The sequence below is a fragment of the Pecten maximus genome, chromosome 6 (assembly GCF_902652985.1).
Source record: "Pecten maximus chromosome 6, xPecMax1.1, whole genome shotgun sequence".
NCBI classification, from domain to species: domain Eukaryota; kingdom Metazoa; phylum Mollusca; class Bivalvia; order Pectinida; family Pectinidae; genus Pecten; species Pecten maximus.
Genome location: NC_047020.1, coordinates 11,800,085 through 11,816,478, shown reverse-complemented (window position 1 = coordinate 11,816,478; position 16,394 = coordinate 11,800,085). Strand labels below are relative to the sequence as shown.

The following is a 16,394-nucleotide window of genomic DNA, read 5'->3' as shown; positions in this document are numbered from 1 at the left end:
CAGTTTGCATCCCCTGAGGATCCTCTAGGCAGCTCTTCAATGTGAGAGTTAAAAATAGCCTACACCAGGAAGTGCGCCTCGTTTTGAAACTGAAACTGGACTCATTCACACGTGTTTGGATACTCGTTATAAACATTTGTAATACACATTATGCGTGACACACCTTTATCGAATTGTGAGCGAGAATTCATTAGACAAGCAGTTGTACAAAAGAAGGTAATGCAATGTGTTGTTGTATTGCCCACAATACGAAAGAGATCCACATGTTTGTAGCAGGTACATTTTGTACATCATATTCATCATGCAAATGAAGGATTGGAACAACATGACGTTCATAAAAGATGTTGAACAGTGACATGTATTAAGATGATTGATTATAGCCCAAAATATAGTATATCAGTAAAAATACTTTGCCATACTTTGCCATAAAAATAAAGATATATAATACGTATGTAGAAATACTGAAATATATATGTTTTCCTTAAAATAGGATTACCAAGAAAATGCCTCTTGGTTTGCTTATTTCCACTATAGTCCATGTTATAGACACATTATTTGAGAATAAGAAATCTATAGAATGAAAAGATTTATATAAAATCATATAAAGTAGCTGCGGCTTTTTTATGTATACACTCATTATGAAATAAGGAGGATTAAAGCAAAATTATGAATAAGTTTGCATAAAATTGCATTTGTGGATAATTCATATACATGTAACTATACTTTAATGTAATGACAGTTGTAAGTTATAATGTTTTGTTATGTATATACCACATATGTTCCAACTATAATGCATACAAACAAATTAACCACATTATTACTGCATATACACACATGTACACATATATACATACCATATTTTCAGGAGACCAATAAGGGAGATTGATGATTATTTTAAGGGAGTTTTGCCTAAAATAAGGGAGATTTGTGCGCGACATGAATATCAACATTTTTACTCAATTTTAAAGCAATAAACTAATTTTGAAAGTGATAAAGAATATCTATAGTTATTTTGGATATTAATCATATTGTATATGCAAACAACAAAAAGTTGTATAGGGTAAAAAAAAGCAATAAGTATACATTCAGATTCTGATGATATGAAATTATTTTTTAATTTTTTTTTATGTAACACAAAAAGTTTCACAGCTTTATGCATAGCAGCATTTGAAAAGGGTATATTATAATTACATGTAGCTAAAAGATTAAGACAAGCAAGTTAATCATTTATCAGTTTGGATTTTCTTAAAATTAGAAAGCTTGATCCACTCTGAGGGAACACATCATTTGTAAAAAACACCATAAAATGTCCTGTGGGATCCCTAATATTGGACCATTTAGATATAAAAATATTCCAAGTGTGCAAGTGTATACATGTACATGAAGTCATGAGAACTGAAGATGTTCATGTTAGGAGACTGCAGTAAATCTTATCACGATCATTCTAGATTTTGTATATTGTCTCTGTCATGGACGGTACAGTCATGGTAAACATCATGATTGACCACTACGACCAACAGATGTACACACATATGTATATATATTAAATTACAAAAAAACAAGACTTTGCTGCTAGGCCTGTCTGTCCTCTCGGGCTTTATTAGGTGGACTGAACATCACTTTCCAGTAAATGTTCAGTCCACATGAAGAAGCCTGAGAGGGAGAGAATTTAAAGGCTTAGTGACAAAGTATGTAATTAACCTTCGCAAGGACAGATTCCTTTTCCTTATATACAATATAGTCATACTTACTACATACATACATGTATATACTTACATAATAAAAAATATGCTAATACTTCTCATATAATAGATTACACTTGTAGAACTCAAAAGTCTGGTCTTGTTCCAGTTTTAGTTGATGGAGAAGGTTTTTATATGTCACTATTCTGGAGAAAGATTTATTTTTTATTGTCCTGATCTAGCGATACTCTCTGGTAAGGGTAAAGAATTACATTCTTTTACAGCATTATTATAATAAAATGTGGTAGAATTGGCCTCTCTCACATTTGGAATATATAAAAAAAAAAATGTAAACTGGAGCTTATATTATGTTGTTGCAATTCAGCTTGCCTTCTGTTTTCTGTAAATGATAACAATACATGTAGTTTCTTCTTGTCAAGCAACACATATTGAAGAACATGCATTATCTTCCAGGTAATTAACAGTCAAAACATTATAAATTGAACTAAAGAAATAAGAATGAATGTTTAATTCCTACAATTCACAATTACATACAAAAACAAATCTTGAAATTAAAATAAATATCTAATATATGTTTCATACTAGTGCTTGACCTAAAGTCATTCAACCAATCAGTTTCTTTATCACTGTTTAGTTATCTCCTGATTATAGATATGGATATAGGGGCATTTGTTTTGCCTGTGTCCATTATATTGACTTGATCAACTTTAGGTAACAGTTAAACTGTTTCCTTTTCCACAAAAGTATAAAAACTTGATCGAGTGTTATAGAGGTTCTATAAAGATAAAACATTGTTGCATTGCAGATTTTGATGTTTAAATGTTATAACTTCAAGCTTTTCAACAATATGAATTAAAGAATGCGTTCATTTCAGCGGATTGATGGAAGACAGCCATTTGACTACAGAAGGATCAGAATCAAGTTTGGTACTGATAGGGGAAGCTGCTATGTTGAACTTGGCCAAACAAGGTAGAGTGAATTATAGACATTATGACTTGGGAGTCCATAAAGTGCAAGAACTTTTAACAAATTGCAAGATAGAGTGAACACATCATTGTGTGCAGGTGTTAGAAAAAGATAGAGAAATGTTGATTGTATTAAGAATTTGTGTAAATAGTTACCATGATAAATTGTTTGAAGGGATATAGATATCATTTGACAATTATATGTGCCATGTTTTGATATTTTAAGCTGTTTTGTAGGTACATGTAGAAAGGAATATATTCTGGTTGCTGGTGTCATTTTTTCTATTTTTACAAGGTGTTCATTGCTGTCTAATGCACAATTTTAGAAGACTCGCTATTTCTTCCTGAAATCTAAACTGGGACTTATAGAGTACTGTAATCCCTAAATAACAACCAGAAGGAATTAAAGCATTTTCAAAGGTGTACAGTTAATTATGTAACCAAATTAGGCCATGGCTGCCATGAGCTGCAGCATGTAGCCATAAATGTTATTTTCCACTATTTTAACTGCAGGGTGTTTGCTCAGGTGTCCTGTGAGCTGTGTGAACCAAAGCCAACCAGGCCCTCTGACGGTGTCCTCTTCATCAATGTGGAGTTATCTCCCATGGCATGTCCATCATTTGAAGGAAGGTAAAAAGAGTGAAGTAATTGTTAGTGTTATGTGGGCTTATTATTTAGTACTATCAATATTAAATTGTGTGCAACACAAAAGTTCTGCTTTACCCTTTTTATGTTCACTTTTAGAATTGTGTTAACCTCTGACGCTCACACATCAGTATTCTGTAAACATGAACATCAACAGTGTCTGTTGTTTATTTTTGACATAAATAGTCAAGCAGTTTCAAGTGTTTCCAATGATGGCCTGCTGATAGAGAGGTTCACACTTTTATACCTCTTTGGCACTTCATGATAATTATTTTCAGGAAAGAAAACAGCTGAATATAGCCACCTGATATATATGTTACAATCATATTACACTTTATTGTGATCTTTAATTTGCAAAATGTAATATGCATGGTGAAGTCTCCACAATGACTGAGAAATACATACAATAGTGATAATTCTAGGAAGTGGTGGTCATCCTGAGTTGTTTTCAATGTTTTGTAATGGTAATTGATGTCATTATTTGTCTATTGAACAGATTTTGTATATGATGGATTTTTATCACTATTAGATGTACCCGATAGACTAATAATTTTCTTTGTTTTGAAGGTCACATGAATTAGGTGTGGAGATCAACAGACTTCTGGAGCGATGTCTGAAGGAATCACGTTGTGTAGACATGGAGTCCCTCTGTATCATATCAGGAGAAAAGGTACATTCTAGCCGGCCTAGACCTGTAAAGATAGAGGGTTTGGAAAATTCTGTCTCGATCCTCATAATTTGATTTTAATCACACAATAGGACTGTTTATGTAATGGTAAAATCTTTAAGTGTTTCTATTATATAACAATGATTAATAATGTGAAATAAAGTTTTGTAATCGGCTTACTATCATTTAACTTCCTGTATAAATATACTTATCAGGTGACTTTTACTCTCTCTTTAGGTGTGGCAGGTGAGAACAGACATCCATGTGTTAAATCATGATGGAAATATTATAGATTGTGCTAGTATAGCTGCCATTACAGCACTTACCCACTTCAGGTAGGGACCATGTTTATTGACAAGGCTCTGATGTTTATTAGTTTTATGTTTAACAAAGCACACGGAAAACTTCATTTTATCATTAATAATCGATGACTGAATCTAAACTGGTTAAAACATTTCAAAGACTACTTTCATTTTTGTCAACATTTCAAATTGTAAACTCCCTTTCAAAAACAATTGCTCACTAATACTTCTAAAAAGAAAATATCAGAATTTATTTTCTGCGGTATTGTGTATGATAGTAATCAGATGAATAATGTCCATTTGCAGGAGACCTGATGTGACTGTTGAGGGCAGCAATGTTATAGTGGTGAGTAGCTACTCCAAGGGTCCAGCTACATGAACGTCATATTTAGTCAAAGAATTAGATAACGAACCCTGTTAGGCCATTTTTTAGTTTTAAGTGACTCTTGTAAAGAAGCTGGGTCATATATATATTAGATGGTTGTGTGGAAAATCAGTGTAAATATAATTTGTCGACATGTTATAAACATTTGTTCCCATTCGATTCTTTTAATTGAAATGAAGGATTTAACAAAATATATACCTTTACTTAATATATATATGTAGGCAGGGTCTCATTTCACCCATTAACACATATCATATTTGATAATTTTCCAAATTGTACAGCAAAAGCTTGATCCCAAAATGCTGCATGTTTGAATTGGTACAGAATCTGTGATTTCAGCATCCAGTGGAGGAGAAAGACCCAATCCCCCTTAGTGTACATCACATGCCTATCTGTGTGTCCTTCTCATTCTACGAACAGGGGTAAGTTAAGGAATATAAGCCTTGGATACACGGAAAATATGTGATGTCACTTTCTACTCCTGGTTTCAATTGATGTCTTAATCTATCTTATAAAATTTTGAACGATACAATTTGTCATATTAACAGATTTTAAACATGTCATGATGTTGGGCTTAAATTTTGAAAAATATGGTAAAATATTTTTTAATATGCCACTGTTTAATCGACATTGTTTTCTTCTGTAGAAAGTTTTTGTTGGTTGACCCAACAGACAAAGAAGAGAAAGTAATGGATGGGAAGATGATAATAGGAATGAATAAACATCGTGAAATATGCACATTGCAAGTTACCGGACAAATGTTGCTTCTCAAAGACCAGGTAGCTGTTTTTTTATTGTTCTGAAATGAAATAAAACATCATTTTTTTCTTTCTTGAACATTTGAGAATAGTGCCACCTGCCAGAAATTGGGAATTTCCTGTGCAAGTGGACATGTTCTCAGGTAAAAACCTGTTAAACTATTGTGATTTTTATGACATTTAAAAATAAACAACAAACCTAATTGGAAATGGTGCTTCAGTTGTACCTATGTATAAAGGCAGGGTCAAAACTGACAGGTGTAGGTCTCTTGTCGGAAGAGAGATAATACAGTATTGTCATGACTTGAAACAAATCCTGCATATTTTGTTGTCATTCTAATAGTAGGGTAGGACTTGAGTGCTTGTTTTTAAAAAAAATTGTCTGACTTTTAAAACCTACATATCATTATTTAAGAAATAAAATTGCCAAAGGTATAAAGCTTGAAAAAAGATGTGCTGTCTAGTATCACATAGGATCTTGTTGGTGACAATTTAATGATGACATCTTCAGGTCCTACGCTGTTCCAACATAGCAGTGGTGAAGGTGTCGGAGACAACAGATCTCATCCACAGGGCACTAGACAATGACAGACAGGCCAGGTATGTTGTAACCACGGTGATTAGTTTGATAGGTCTGTCAATATAGGGAGACATGATATAATAACAAATGTTTTTCTAATTGGAGATATTTTTGTATGAAAACTGAATTGGAATGACTCATGTGGTGACTACTGTTGTCTGTAGGGCGAAGGGTGAAAAGTTTGGATACACTGAGTCTGTTGCCATGGATAACATCACAACCAATGAGATGGAACCAGAGGAAGTGGATGTAGATGATGTGGAGGAAAGTGTGGCCGCTTCACTTCAGACAATCAGAGAAGCAATGACCATTAGCTCCAGTGAATCGTATCTTTTTACCTGTCTCAATTTGTTTAGAGTAAAATTAATATTAACAGGCTGTTTCTCCATGGTTTCATCATCAGCCTGTATGCTGTACTGAGCTTTGTAGTAAGTTTGGGTACTGACTAGGGTGGCAGCTGCAGGTTTGGTACCAGCCGGAAAACATCTGGGTATCTCCAGTTCTCTACAAACCAGTATATGTACAACTAGTGTAAAGATTTAACTTCCATATGAGTGAAAAGGAATAGCTTTTTAGGCCAGGAGATTACAGGTCAGGTCACTGGTCAGTAACAAATTGGCATTGAGATCCCTTTCTGATGTGTCAGTACTAAAGCTTTTATACCCCTGCAGCGAAGTTAGGGGGGTATACTGGAATCAGGTTGTCCGTCCGGCCGTCCGTCTGTCTGTAGACACATTTTATCCGGACAACTCCTCCTAAACCGATGGGCAGATTCAATGAAACTTCAACGCAAATATTAATGATCATTTATAGATGTGCATGCCACTTTCTTTTTCTCAAAATTATGGTTGCTATGGCAACTGGTCACTATAAACAGGTTTTCCGATAAGAACCATAACTTTAAGTTTGTCTGGACAACTCCTAAACTGAAGGGCCAATTTCAATGAAACTTTATACAAATATAGAGGACCATGTGTAGATGTGCATGCCACTTTCTTTTTCTCAAAATTATGGTTGCTATGGCAACTGGTCACTATAAACAGGGATTCCGATAAGAACCATAACTTTAAGTTTGTCTGGACAACTCCTAAACTGAAGGGATGATTTCAATGAATCTTTACACAAATATAGAGGACCATGTGTAGATGTGCATGCCACTTTCTTTTTCTCAAAATTATGGTTGCTATGGCAACTGGTCACTATAAACAGGTTTTCCGATAAGAACCATAACTTTAAGTTTGTCCAGACAACTCCTAAACCGAAGGGCCGATTTTAATGACACGTCACACGAATATAGAGGACCATGTGTAGATGTGCATGCCACTTTCTTTTTCTCCAAATTATGGCTGCTATGGCAACTGGTCACTATATTACTTGGTTATCTTAGTAAGCCTCTGATTAACAGTTCCAATTCACCATTGACTCGTGCAGATTGTGGGGGTATTAGTCAGCCATCCTGGCGACAGTTCTAGTTGATTCTGATCAAGACATGGCTTATTATTCAATGAATACCTCATTCAACAACTTATTCTTTATTACAATAAAACTTTTAATGGTACACAGTCACCTTGCGAAAGTATAATATCACAATGTGCCATTTTAATAAACTAAAAACAATATTATAGACTAAAAAGTATATGTATCTGAAGAAATACTTTTAAGTTGTTTATTAATGACCTTGACCTCTGTCAGATCTGATGTTGAAATATTGGTAAGTTTGTTTTCAGGAAAACAGACAGTGTGTCCATTTGCAGATAATTTACATTTAACAAGTATACAATGAGTAACTGTATTGTTTAGACTGAAACAATGACTTCCTTTATCTTCTCTGTGGTATAAACAACAAAGAGATGTTTATGTGGATATGTGACTTGATGATTGTTGTAGGATAAGGGAGTTGGATGTATAGGAGAAGGGGGACCAAGTACTTGGGAGCTGGAGGAGAAGGAACTCGCAGAGGAACAAGGTCACAAGGCCATCCCAATGTCCAAGAAATCCCCTCAACCAGAAGGTTAGGTTCTTATTAACTTTTCACAAATGAAAACTTATAAGTTATCGCCATAATTTTAAGTCATCTGAATTATTGGTTGATATTAATACAAGTAAGTAAAATTGTCAAAATAACTTATATTATTCAAGATTTGGTATGAAATAAATTACCAATGAAAAACTCATTATTTTAATAATAGCTGCAAATTCATTTATTCTGTGACTTACAGAGTATAATCTATATTTCAACAGTGGTCGTGTTGGATTCTGACAGTGAAGAGGAAGATGTTGTTATTATGGAGGGTGACCAGCTACATACGCAACCAAGGTGAGAATAATTTGTTATCACATACTTCACAGAGTGAGTCCCTGGTTGTTAGCTAGAAGAGTTAACTCTTTCTCTCATATCTCAAGATGTTGGATAGAGTTTGCCATGTAAGATAGCTATATAAGAAAAATCTATCTTTCATAGCATTTCAGGTGCGCAGAGTAATCTACATTCAAGGGGGACAACTCTTACGTCTTCTGCTTGTTTTCGCATCTGTCAGCCATCACCACTGATGTCAAATTTAACAAATTGGACTTAACTATAGAAAAAAGATATGTATTCACTAGATATATGTATCATACCAGCAATAAACTGATAGGGCTACAAGGTAAAATGATCAGACATTTCATTTGAGTAAAAATATATCTCCATTACTGTACAGTACATACAGTAGACTGGCCTACACTGCAGGTTTGTCTTTTGTCATTAAAAAAGCATGTAAACACAGTTAATCACCAGGCAATAATAGGACGTCGAACTAAAGCCATACATTAATGCTTTTTATCAAAATGCCAAACAGCAAAAACCAACAAAATATGGTTCCTTCTTCATTAGCACACACCGCATCATGGCGAACAAGATCGACATCACTCCCAATAGCCTTAAACTATGACCGGCATTTCCAATGACAGTTGTGACGTCATGAAGTGATGTAGTATTTTATATAAAAACTGTACAATAAAAAGTATTGGTGTATTCTGTAAAATGATCAAATATGTGGAAGTGTAAATCAAATTATATGTAAAATTGGAAATTGCTTCTTTTTTTTTCTTTTTTTTTTTTGCTTTTTCAAAATATTGTTGATAGAATTTCTTTTTCTGGGATGTTGACAATCACAGACATGTCAATGGATGGTTGAGAGACAGTTTTACCAGAAATGTTGGAGTGATATGAGAGAAAAAGTCTCTTTCATTATGTGTGTATGTAGGATAGGGATATTCTACCCTCAGGATCACAAGATGTTGTATAACCTTTGGCATGCCTTGGCTTTCACCATGTTTTGTGACCCTGGGGTAGAATATCCCTATCCTACATACACATATATGAAAGAATCTTTTAATCACACATGAGAGATAGATAGCATGCTGACACACACTGGCATCATGATTATGAATTGTTTCCATGCACTGTGACATCAGTCAATTGTTGTGAATTGAGGAATTCCTTGTCTCAACTCCTGGGTTTTTGGTTGAAGAATCAGATCTGTTTGTAATCTGAATAGAATTTTATGTAATAGTTATTTGTAAAGGTAATTATGTGAGAAGTTTTGATGTAATATGTCGCCTCCCCTGGTCTGTTCCCTGGACAGGGATAGCCTCATACTGACCAGCCAATTCTTACTTCTTACACTCAGGTTGAGATATACCTGTCCACGGCACAGACCCCTGTAATTTCTATAAATTTCCCAAAAAAGTAGAAATCACTAATCACTTTGTAAATGGATGAAATGTGAGTGTGAGAATTGTTCGTTTTACCTGGTAAGTTTATTTTCCATTTCCTGTTGACAGGGACGCAGTTGACAGCACAAAGAAAGTTTCTTCAGTACAGTCAACAAATACTACACGAGTGCAAACAAAAAACAAACCAAAGAAACGGAAAGGAAAACCTTGATATTTATTTAATTTGTTGCAATAAATTTATGTTGAATATATTTTATATTTTGTTTTAAATTAACTGATTTTAAAAGGTTTTAAATATTTACTATTTCTTATACAACCAAGGTGTTTTATCGCCCAGTTTTCATTTTCATCTTTAGATAAGGAGGCAACTTGTAGATATATTCAGTAGGACACACATATGTTTATAATGAGCTGTAGTAATCCAAAGATTTCTAATGTTTTATGAGTGTTTTGAAAAATCTAATATGGAAGATTTTTTAAAAGGCAGATGAACCACCAGAAACCTTCAGGTTATAGCCGTAGATGAATCTAATTTGATGTATCTCTAACACTGAACACATGATAGGTGAAATACAATATTTGGATTCATCAATAATAAATAAAACCAAAGAGCTACATGACAAACAGCGTTTAAATGTGAACGAACTGGATCATCAGTTTAAAGAGATTGTGAGAATACCAACAATCCAGATAGAAATTACAATTTGACAAGTTAAATTGAATACTTCTTAATTTACATCAAGAACATACTGATCAAAGTACTTGATTTCACAGTTGTATTTATCCTTTTTATTAGCTCACCTGGTCCGAAGGACCAAGGTGAGCTTATGCCATACCGTTGCGTCCGTCATCCGTCCCTCCGTCCGTCCGTCCGTCCGTCCGTCAACAATTGACTTCCTCTTCATAACCACTGATCAGAATTTGACCAAATTTTGTCAGAAACATCCCTATGGGGTGTGGACTCAAAATTGTACAAATGGTGGGGCTAACCCCCAGGGGTCTGAGGGGCGGGGCCAAAAGGGGTCAATTTGGCTCTATTAATATAAACGACTTCTTCTCTGAAACAAAGCAATGGATATCGCTCATATTTGCCTGGTAGCATCACTATGGGGTGGGGATTCAAAATTGTACAAATGATGGGGCTGACCCCCTGGGGGCCTGATGGGCGGGGCCAAATGTGGTCAATTGGGCTATATTGATATAAACGACTTCTTCTCTGAAACCGAGCAATGAATATTGCTCATATTTGCCTGGTAGCATCACTATAGGGTGGGGATTCAAAATTGTATAAATGGTGAGGCTGACCCCAAGGGGGCCTGAGGAGTGGGGCCAAAAGGGGTCAATTTGGCTCTATTAATATAAACAACTTCTTCTCTGAAACCAAGCAAAGGATATCGCTCCTATTTGCCTGGTCACATCACTATGGGGTGAGGATTCAAAATTGTACAAATGGTGAGGCTGACCCCTGGGGGCCTAAGGGGCAGGGCCAAAATGGGTCAATATACCTATATTGATATTAACGACTTCTTCTCTGAAACCAAGCAATGGATATCGCTCATATTTGCCTGGTAGCATCACTATGGGGTAGGGATTCAAAATTGTACAAATGATGGGGCTGACCCCCTGGGGGCCTGATGGGCAGGGCCAAATGTGGTCAATCGGGCTATATTGATATAAACGACTTCTTCTCTGAAACCGAGCAATGAATATTGCTCATATTTGCCTGGTAGCATCACTATAGGGTGGGGATTCAAAATTGTAAAAATGGTGAGGCTGACCCCAAGGGGGCCTGAGGAGTGGGGCCAAGAGGGGTCAATTTGGCTAAATTGATATGAACAACTTCTCTTCTGAAACCGAAGCAATTGATATTGCTCATATTTGACTGTGAGCATCCCTTTGGAGTCAGGATTCACAATAGTGGGGCCGACCTCCCTTGGGGCTGCGAGGCGGGGCCAAAAGGGGTCATTTTGGCAGATTTGACATAAACAACTTTTTCTCTGAAACTAAGCAATGGATATCTCTAATATTTGACTGGTAGCTTTCCCTTGGGTTAAGGATTCAAAATTGAACAAATGATGGGGCCCACCCCCTTGGAGCTGAGGGGCGGGGCCAAAAGGGGTCAATTTAGTTAAATTGATATAAACAACTTCTCTGAAACTAATCAATATATATCACTCACATTTGTATTGTAGCATGGTCATGGGGTTGGGATTCAAAATTGTACAAATTTTAGGGTTGACCCTCTGACCAAGGGGCTGAGGGGTGGGGCCAAAAGGGGTCAATTTGGCTAAATTGATATGAACAACTTCTTCTCTGAAAGAGCTCATGTTTGACTGGTAGCATTCTTTTGGGTAAGGATTCAAAATTTTATAAAGGAAGGAACTGACCTCCCGGGTGCAGAGGGCGGGGTCAAAAGGGGTCAATTTGTTTAAACAACTTCTTTTCTGAAACTAAGCAATGTATATCACTCATATTTGTGTGGTATCATCCCTAAGGGGTTGCGCCAAAAGTCAATTTCATTTCATGAATTAATGCATTTTTTGGCATACCTCACGTACCCATATAAAATGCCTATGATATATTGACATAGCAATACCAGTGACAAATATACTTAATCATCATTCTTGTTTCATATATCATGAAATCCAGGTGAGCGATACAGGCCCTCTGGGCCTCTTGTTTGTAAAATATCAGACTGCAAACAAAAAATATAAATTACTAAAAAAAGAACCAACTATATACTTACATATATACAAGTATACAAGTATAAAACATTGTAATTCTCACTCAAAATAGAAACATGAGGAACAGCATCTTGTAAAACAACCAAATGACAAATATTTTCTCATTTCGGGATCCACCTTTCATTACCATGTTTAAAAGCCTAACCTTTATCTTTCTTGTCTAATGATGTCTCAATTCTTTTGAAAAACATCCAATTTAAATAACCATTTTAAATTCCTCTACCCGACCCTATCCCTTTAAGTTTTGAGATATTCAGTTGCAACTTGCCTTGCTGCAAACCAAATTTGATAAAAATCCCTGTACCCATACAAAAGAGAACGAATATTCTTTAAACTAATCCATTTTGCATATTGGGCCCAGCATCTCTGCCCCTGAGGATCCAGACCCTCTATTTAGATACCAGTCGATCTCCTTTACGCAATAATGCTTCAGACCAATTTTGATCAAATTCCCTATAGAGGAAGGTTAAACACTAATTAGTTATACTTCCTATATTTCGGTCCCATTTATATGAAATGGTTCCCCTTCACCCAAGGAAAGCTTTAAACCGAATTTGGAATTGGTCGTTCTTACAGAAAAAAAACGATATTTTCTTCAATGGGCCCCTCCTCTTTGCCCTGTGGAGATTCTGTTACAGAAGAAGTTTGTGGATTTTTTTCTAAATCGGTAAATTTCCACTATCAGGCCCTGCCCCCACAGGCTCTATGCAACCAAATTCAGTATTTATACAAAAATGTTTTTCTTCTTCAAGAATGTTTCAGACCAAATCCTACAGAAGGATTTTAAAGAATTTGCTGAATTTATTATTACTAGTATTATTCTAAGTCTCGTATGTCCCGCTCAGTCATTCAAGATTAGTAGTGATTTTTAGGAAAAGTTGACGATGGGCCAGGCGACCGAAAAACTATGACAACATAGAAATAAAGAAAACGCTTATATTGAAATAGTCTGATTTATACAACACCCTAGTTAAGATCTGAGAAGAAAAATTAGACTAGCGGAAACGGAGACCTCGGATAGTGTAATGATCACAATACCTTTAAAATATTGTACAATATAATAGGATACTACGGCTTTGAAAACTAAAGGAGACACAGGGATGTTGCTGTCAAGAAAGGGAAGGTTATATAATTATATAATGGTGCCTGTCCTGATAAACTCAAGAAATTTGACTTCAGAAAAACAAAAACATGTAGTCTAAAAGACTGGATGTACCAAATGTCTACTACTGTATCAAAGGCATGTCGTCGAACTGATCAAAGATATTGTCAATCGAAGAAAAAAATCGCCAATAAGAAAACGGAGACATTTCTTTTGCTTTGTATAACATTAAAACGTGAACAAATTGAAAAAAAAACGGTAATAATAGAGAAATAGTAGGAGTTTCGAGAAACGCCATTTCAATCCCGACAAAACAATTGTGATGATCCTCACAATCCCATTGCCTTAATTCCGCTCTTTGGACTTACACTTAAACAAGAGGCCCATCGAGCCTGTATCGCTCACCTGGTTGGATTTGACCAAATGGCAAATGTCAAAATAATGTTCATGTTCGATTCGTTTTATTTGTCAATCTCAAACATTGCTATATATTGTTATAGTGTGGAGATCCCAACTGCTTTAAAGAAATAACGAAGTCCAGACTCTCTAAGGGTCTTAAAGACCTCAAGGATTATTTTTACAACATGCATTCATAACTTTATGACTAGAAGTGATTAAAAGGAATTGCCTCTATTTCCCCTACTGGCCCCGCCCCTCCGGCCCCTTTGGGGTCAGAGTCACCATTGATGCCAAATCTGATCCCCTTCCGCCAAGGATGTTTCTGACCAAATTGGGTTAAAATCCATTCATAACTTTATGACTGGCAGCGATTTAAAGGAATGGCCTCTATTTCCCCTATATGACCCCGTCCCTTTGGCCCCTCGGGGGACAGTGTCATCATTTACGCAAAGTCTGTTCCCTTTTCCACAAGGATAATTCCGACTAAATTGGGTTCAAATCCATTCATAACTTTATGACTAGTAGCGATTTAAAGGCATTACCTCTATTTCCCCTTTTGGGCTTGGCCCCATGGAGATCAGAGTCACAATTTATGCTAAATCTGTTCCCATTCCCCCAAGGATGTTTCTGACTAAATTGGGTTCAAATCCATTCATAACTTTATGACTAGTAGGGATTTAAAAGAATTGCCTCAATTTCCCCATTGGGCCCCGCCCCTCCGGCCTCTTGGGGGTCAGAGTCAACATTTATGCAAAATCTGATCCTCTTCCCCTAAGAATATTTCTGGCCAAATTTGGTCAAAACCAATAAGAACTTTTTGACTAGTAGCGATTTGAAGCAAATGTTGACGGACGGACGACGGACGCCGCGCCATGACATAAGCTCACCTGGACCGAAGGTCCAGGTGAGCTAAAACAAGAGGATGCCGACATAACACAACTGTATGACTCGAGCTCTGAGGGCAAAATTTGAACGAAAATGTACAAGTGGAATAAGACCAGGTGTTCCGGGATGGTAAGCGTTTTATACACTTAAATGATAACATCTGCTGCATGATAAGCATGATGCTTTCAATTTCCCAATTGTTCTAAATAATTTTTCATTTCCAGATAGTAGCATCCCTGCTTCCACTGCCTACGGTGATTATAAATCTCAGTTGATTCGATATTTAAGATTGCTGAAGAACTGATAGCTCCGCTGTCACCACCCTGGTTTTATCAATTTTTGAAAATTCAACTGAACCCGAATTTGGCATAGATTTGTATGACGGGTGTGGCCTTTAGAATAGAAGACGCTCACTCCTCCGAAACATCTGGTCGTATTCTCCATTTACATTTTCAGGGTTTCCATGCAAATCTTAATGGTTTATTCACGTTTGTTTTCGTTTTACTGATTTTAAATCAAAGTTACACTCTCGTTTTATTGTCGGTATATCTCTTTTTCATCAAGTTCATCGAGATTTACTTTGATGGATCATGAAGGTCTGTTGCGTTATGTAGGGCAATGTAAGAAAGATCGTATGTAATTTATTAATGCCTAATGGCAGCTCCTGCTGTATGCTCCTCATGGAGTTGAAAAATACGTTAACTGGTTAGTAAAGGCCCAAAGACCTCCGATAATAATTTGTGCACTGCTCTGAGACGGCTATATTGCTGTGATATACCTTCGCTAACCAAGGACTCCACGCACTTCGTGGAGTGTAATGCAATCAGCTGCCTTGACTAGTAAAAACTCATAATCATTATCATTTTTATTGTTATGCTCAGGTCTATTGAACCCTATAATGTCTTTCTAGGATACATACGTTCTATCGCACTTTTGAAGATCTGCATATTGGTAGCACATTTTTTTTATATTAAACACTTTGTCACAGTCCCAATGATCGTCATGATTCAACCAAGTTCCCTTTCCTTAAGATCGCTACGGTTCCTGTGGATTTGTAATGCCTTTCATCCTACCCAAAAGGTTATTGATACTGTTTAAAGACAACACACCATCAACATATCGAGGTGAAGGACTATACGCAAGGTCTCCTAACCGTTATGAAAAACTCTTTGATATCGGTAGTCTCATAAAAACAGACAAGTCGGCCAATAAAGGGTCACATTTTGTTCCAATGGGTATGCCAATAGTCTGTCAAAAGATCTTGTCACGAAACTTAACATTGTTGCCAACCAGAAATACAATCATTCATTCATAAATACTTTAATCAACATTGAACAAATGTTCCTCAACATTTTTGTTCAACGTCATACTAAACTGAAGGTAAGTATTACAAAGAGGGGTTACATTTATCGAAGAACTTAAAGTCTACTGCTGGGTTTCGTCTCGTCGACTATATACAGTGTTGGTCGGTGTTACCTGCTTTTCCTGGCTATAGTATTCAGTTTTATAATGGTCAACAGTTTATTTTATCTCATTTTGACT

General features: G+C 36.1%; 1 protein-coding gene across 1 annotated transcript; it reads left to right on the top strand.

Moving 5' to 3' along the window:
• The first annotated feature begins 23 nt into the window (after positions 1-23).
• On the top strand, positions 24-9,973 carry LOC117328972 (exosome complex component RRP45-like). Its single transcript, XM_033886622.1, has 14 exons — positions 24-216; positions 2,578-2,672; positions 3,182-3,298; positions 3,881-3,983; positions 4,218-4,315; positions 4,589-4,628; positions 5,007-5,089; positions 5,314-5,446; positions 5,937-6,025; positions 6,170-6,331; positions 7,698-7,716; positions 7,893-8,016; positions 8,247-8,322; positions 9,831-9,973. The coding sequence occupies exons 1-14, from the start codon at positions 151-153 to the stop codon at positions 9,931-9,933; spliced, it is 1,308 nt and encodes a 435-aa protein (XP_033742513.1). The 5' UTR covers positions 24-150; the 3' UTR covers positions 9,934-9,973.
• Positions 9,974-16,394: the final 6,421 nt, after the last annotated feature.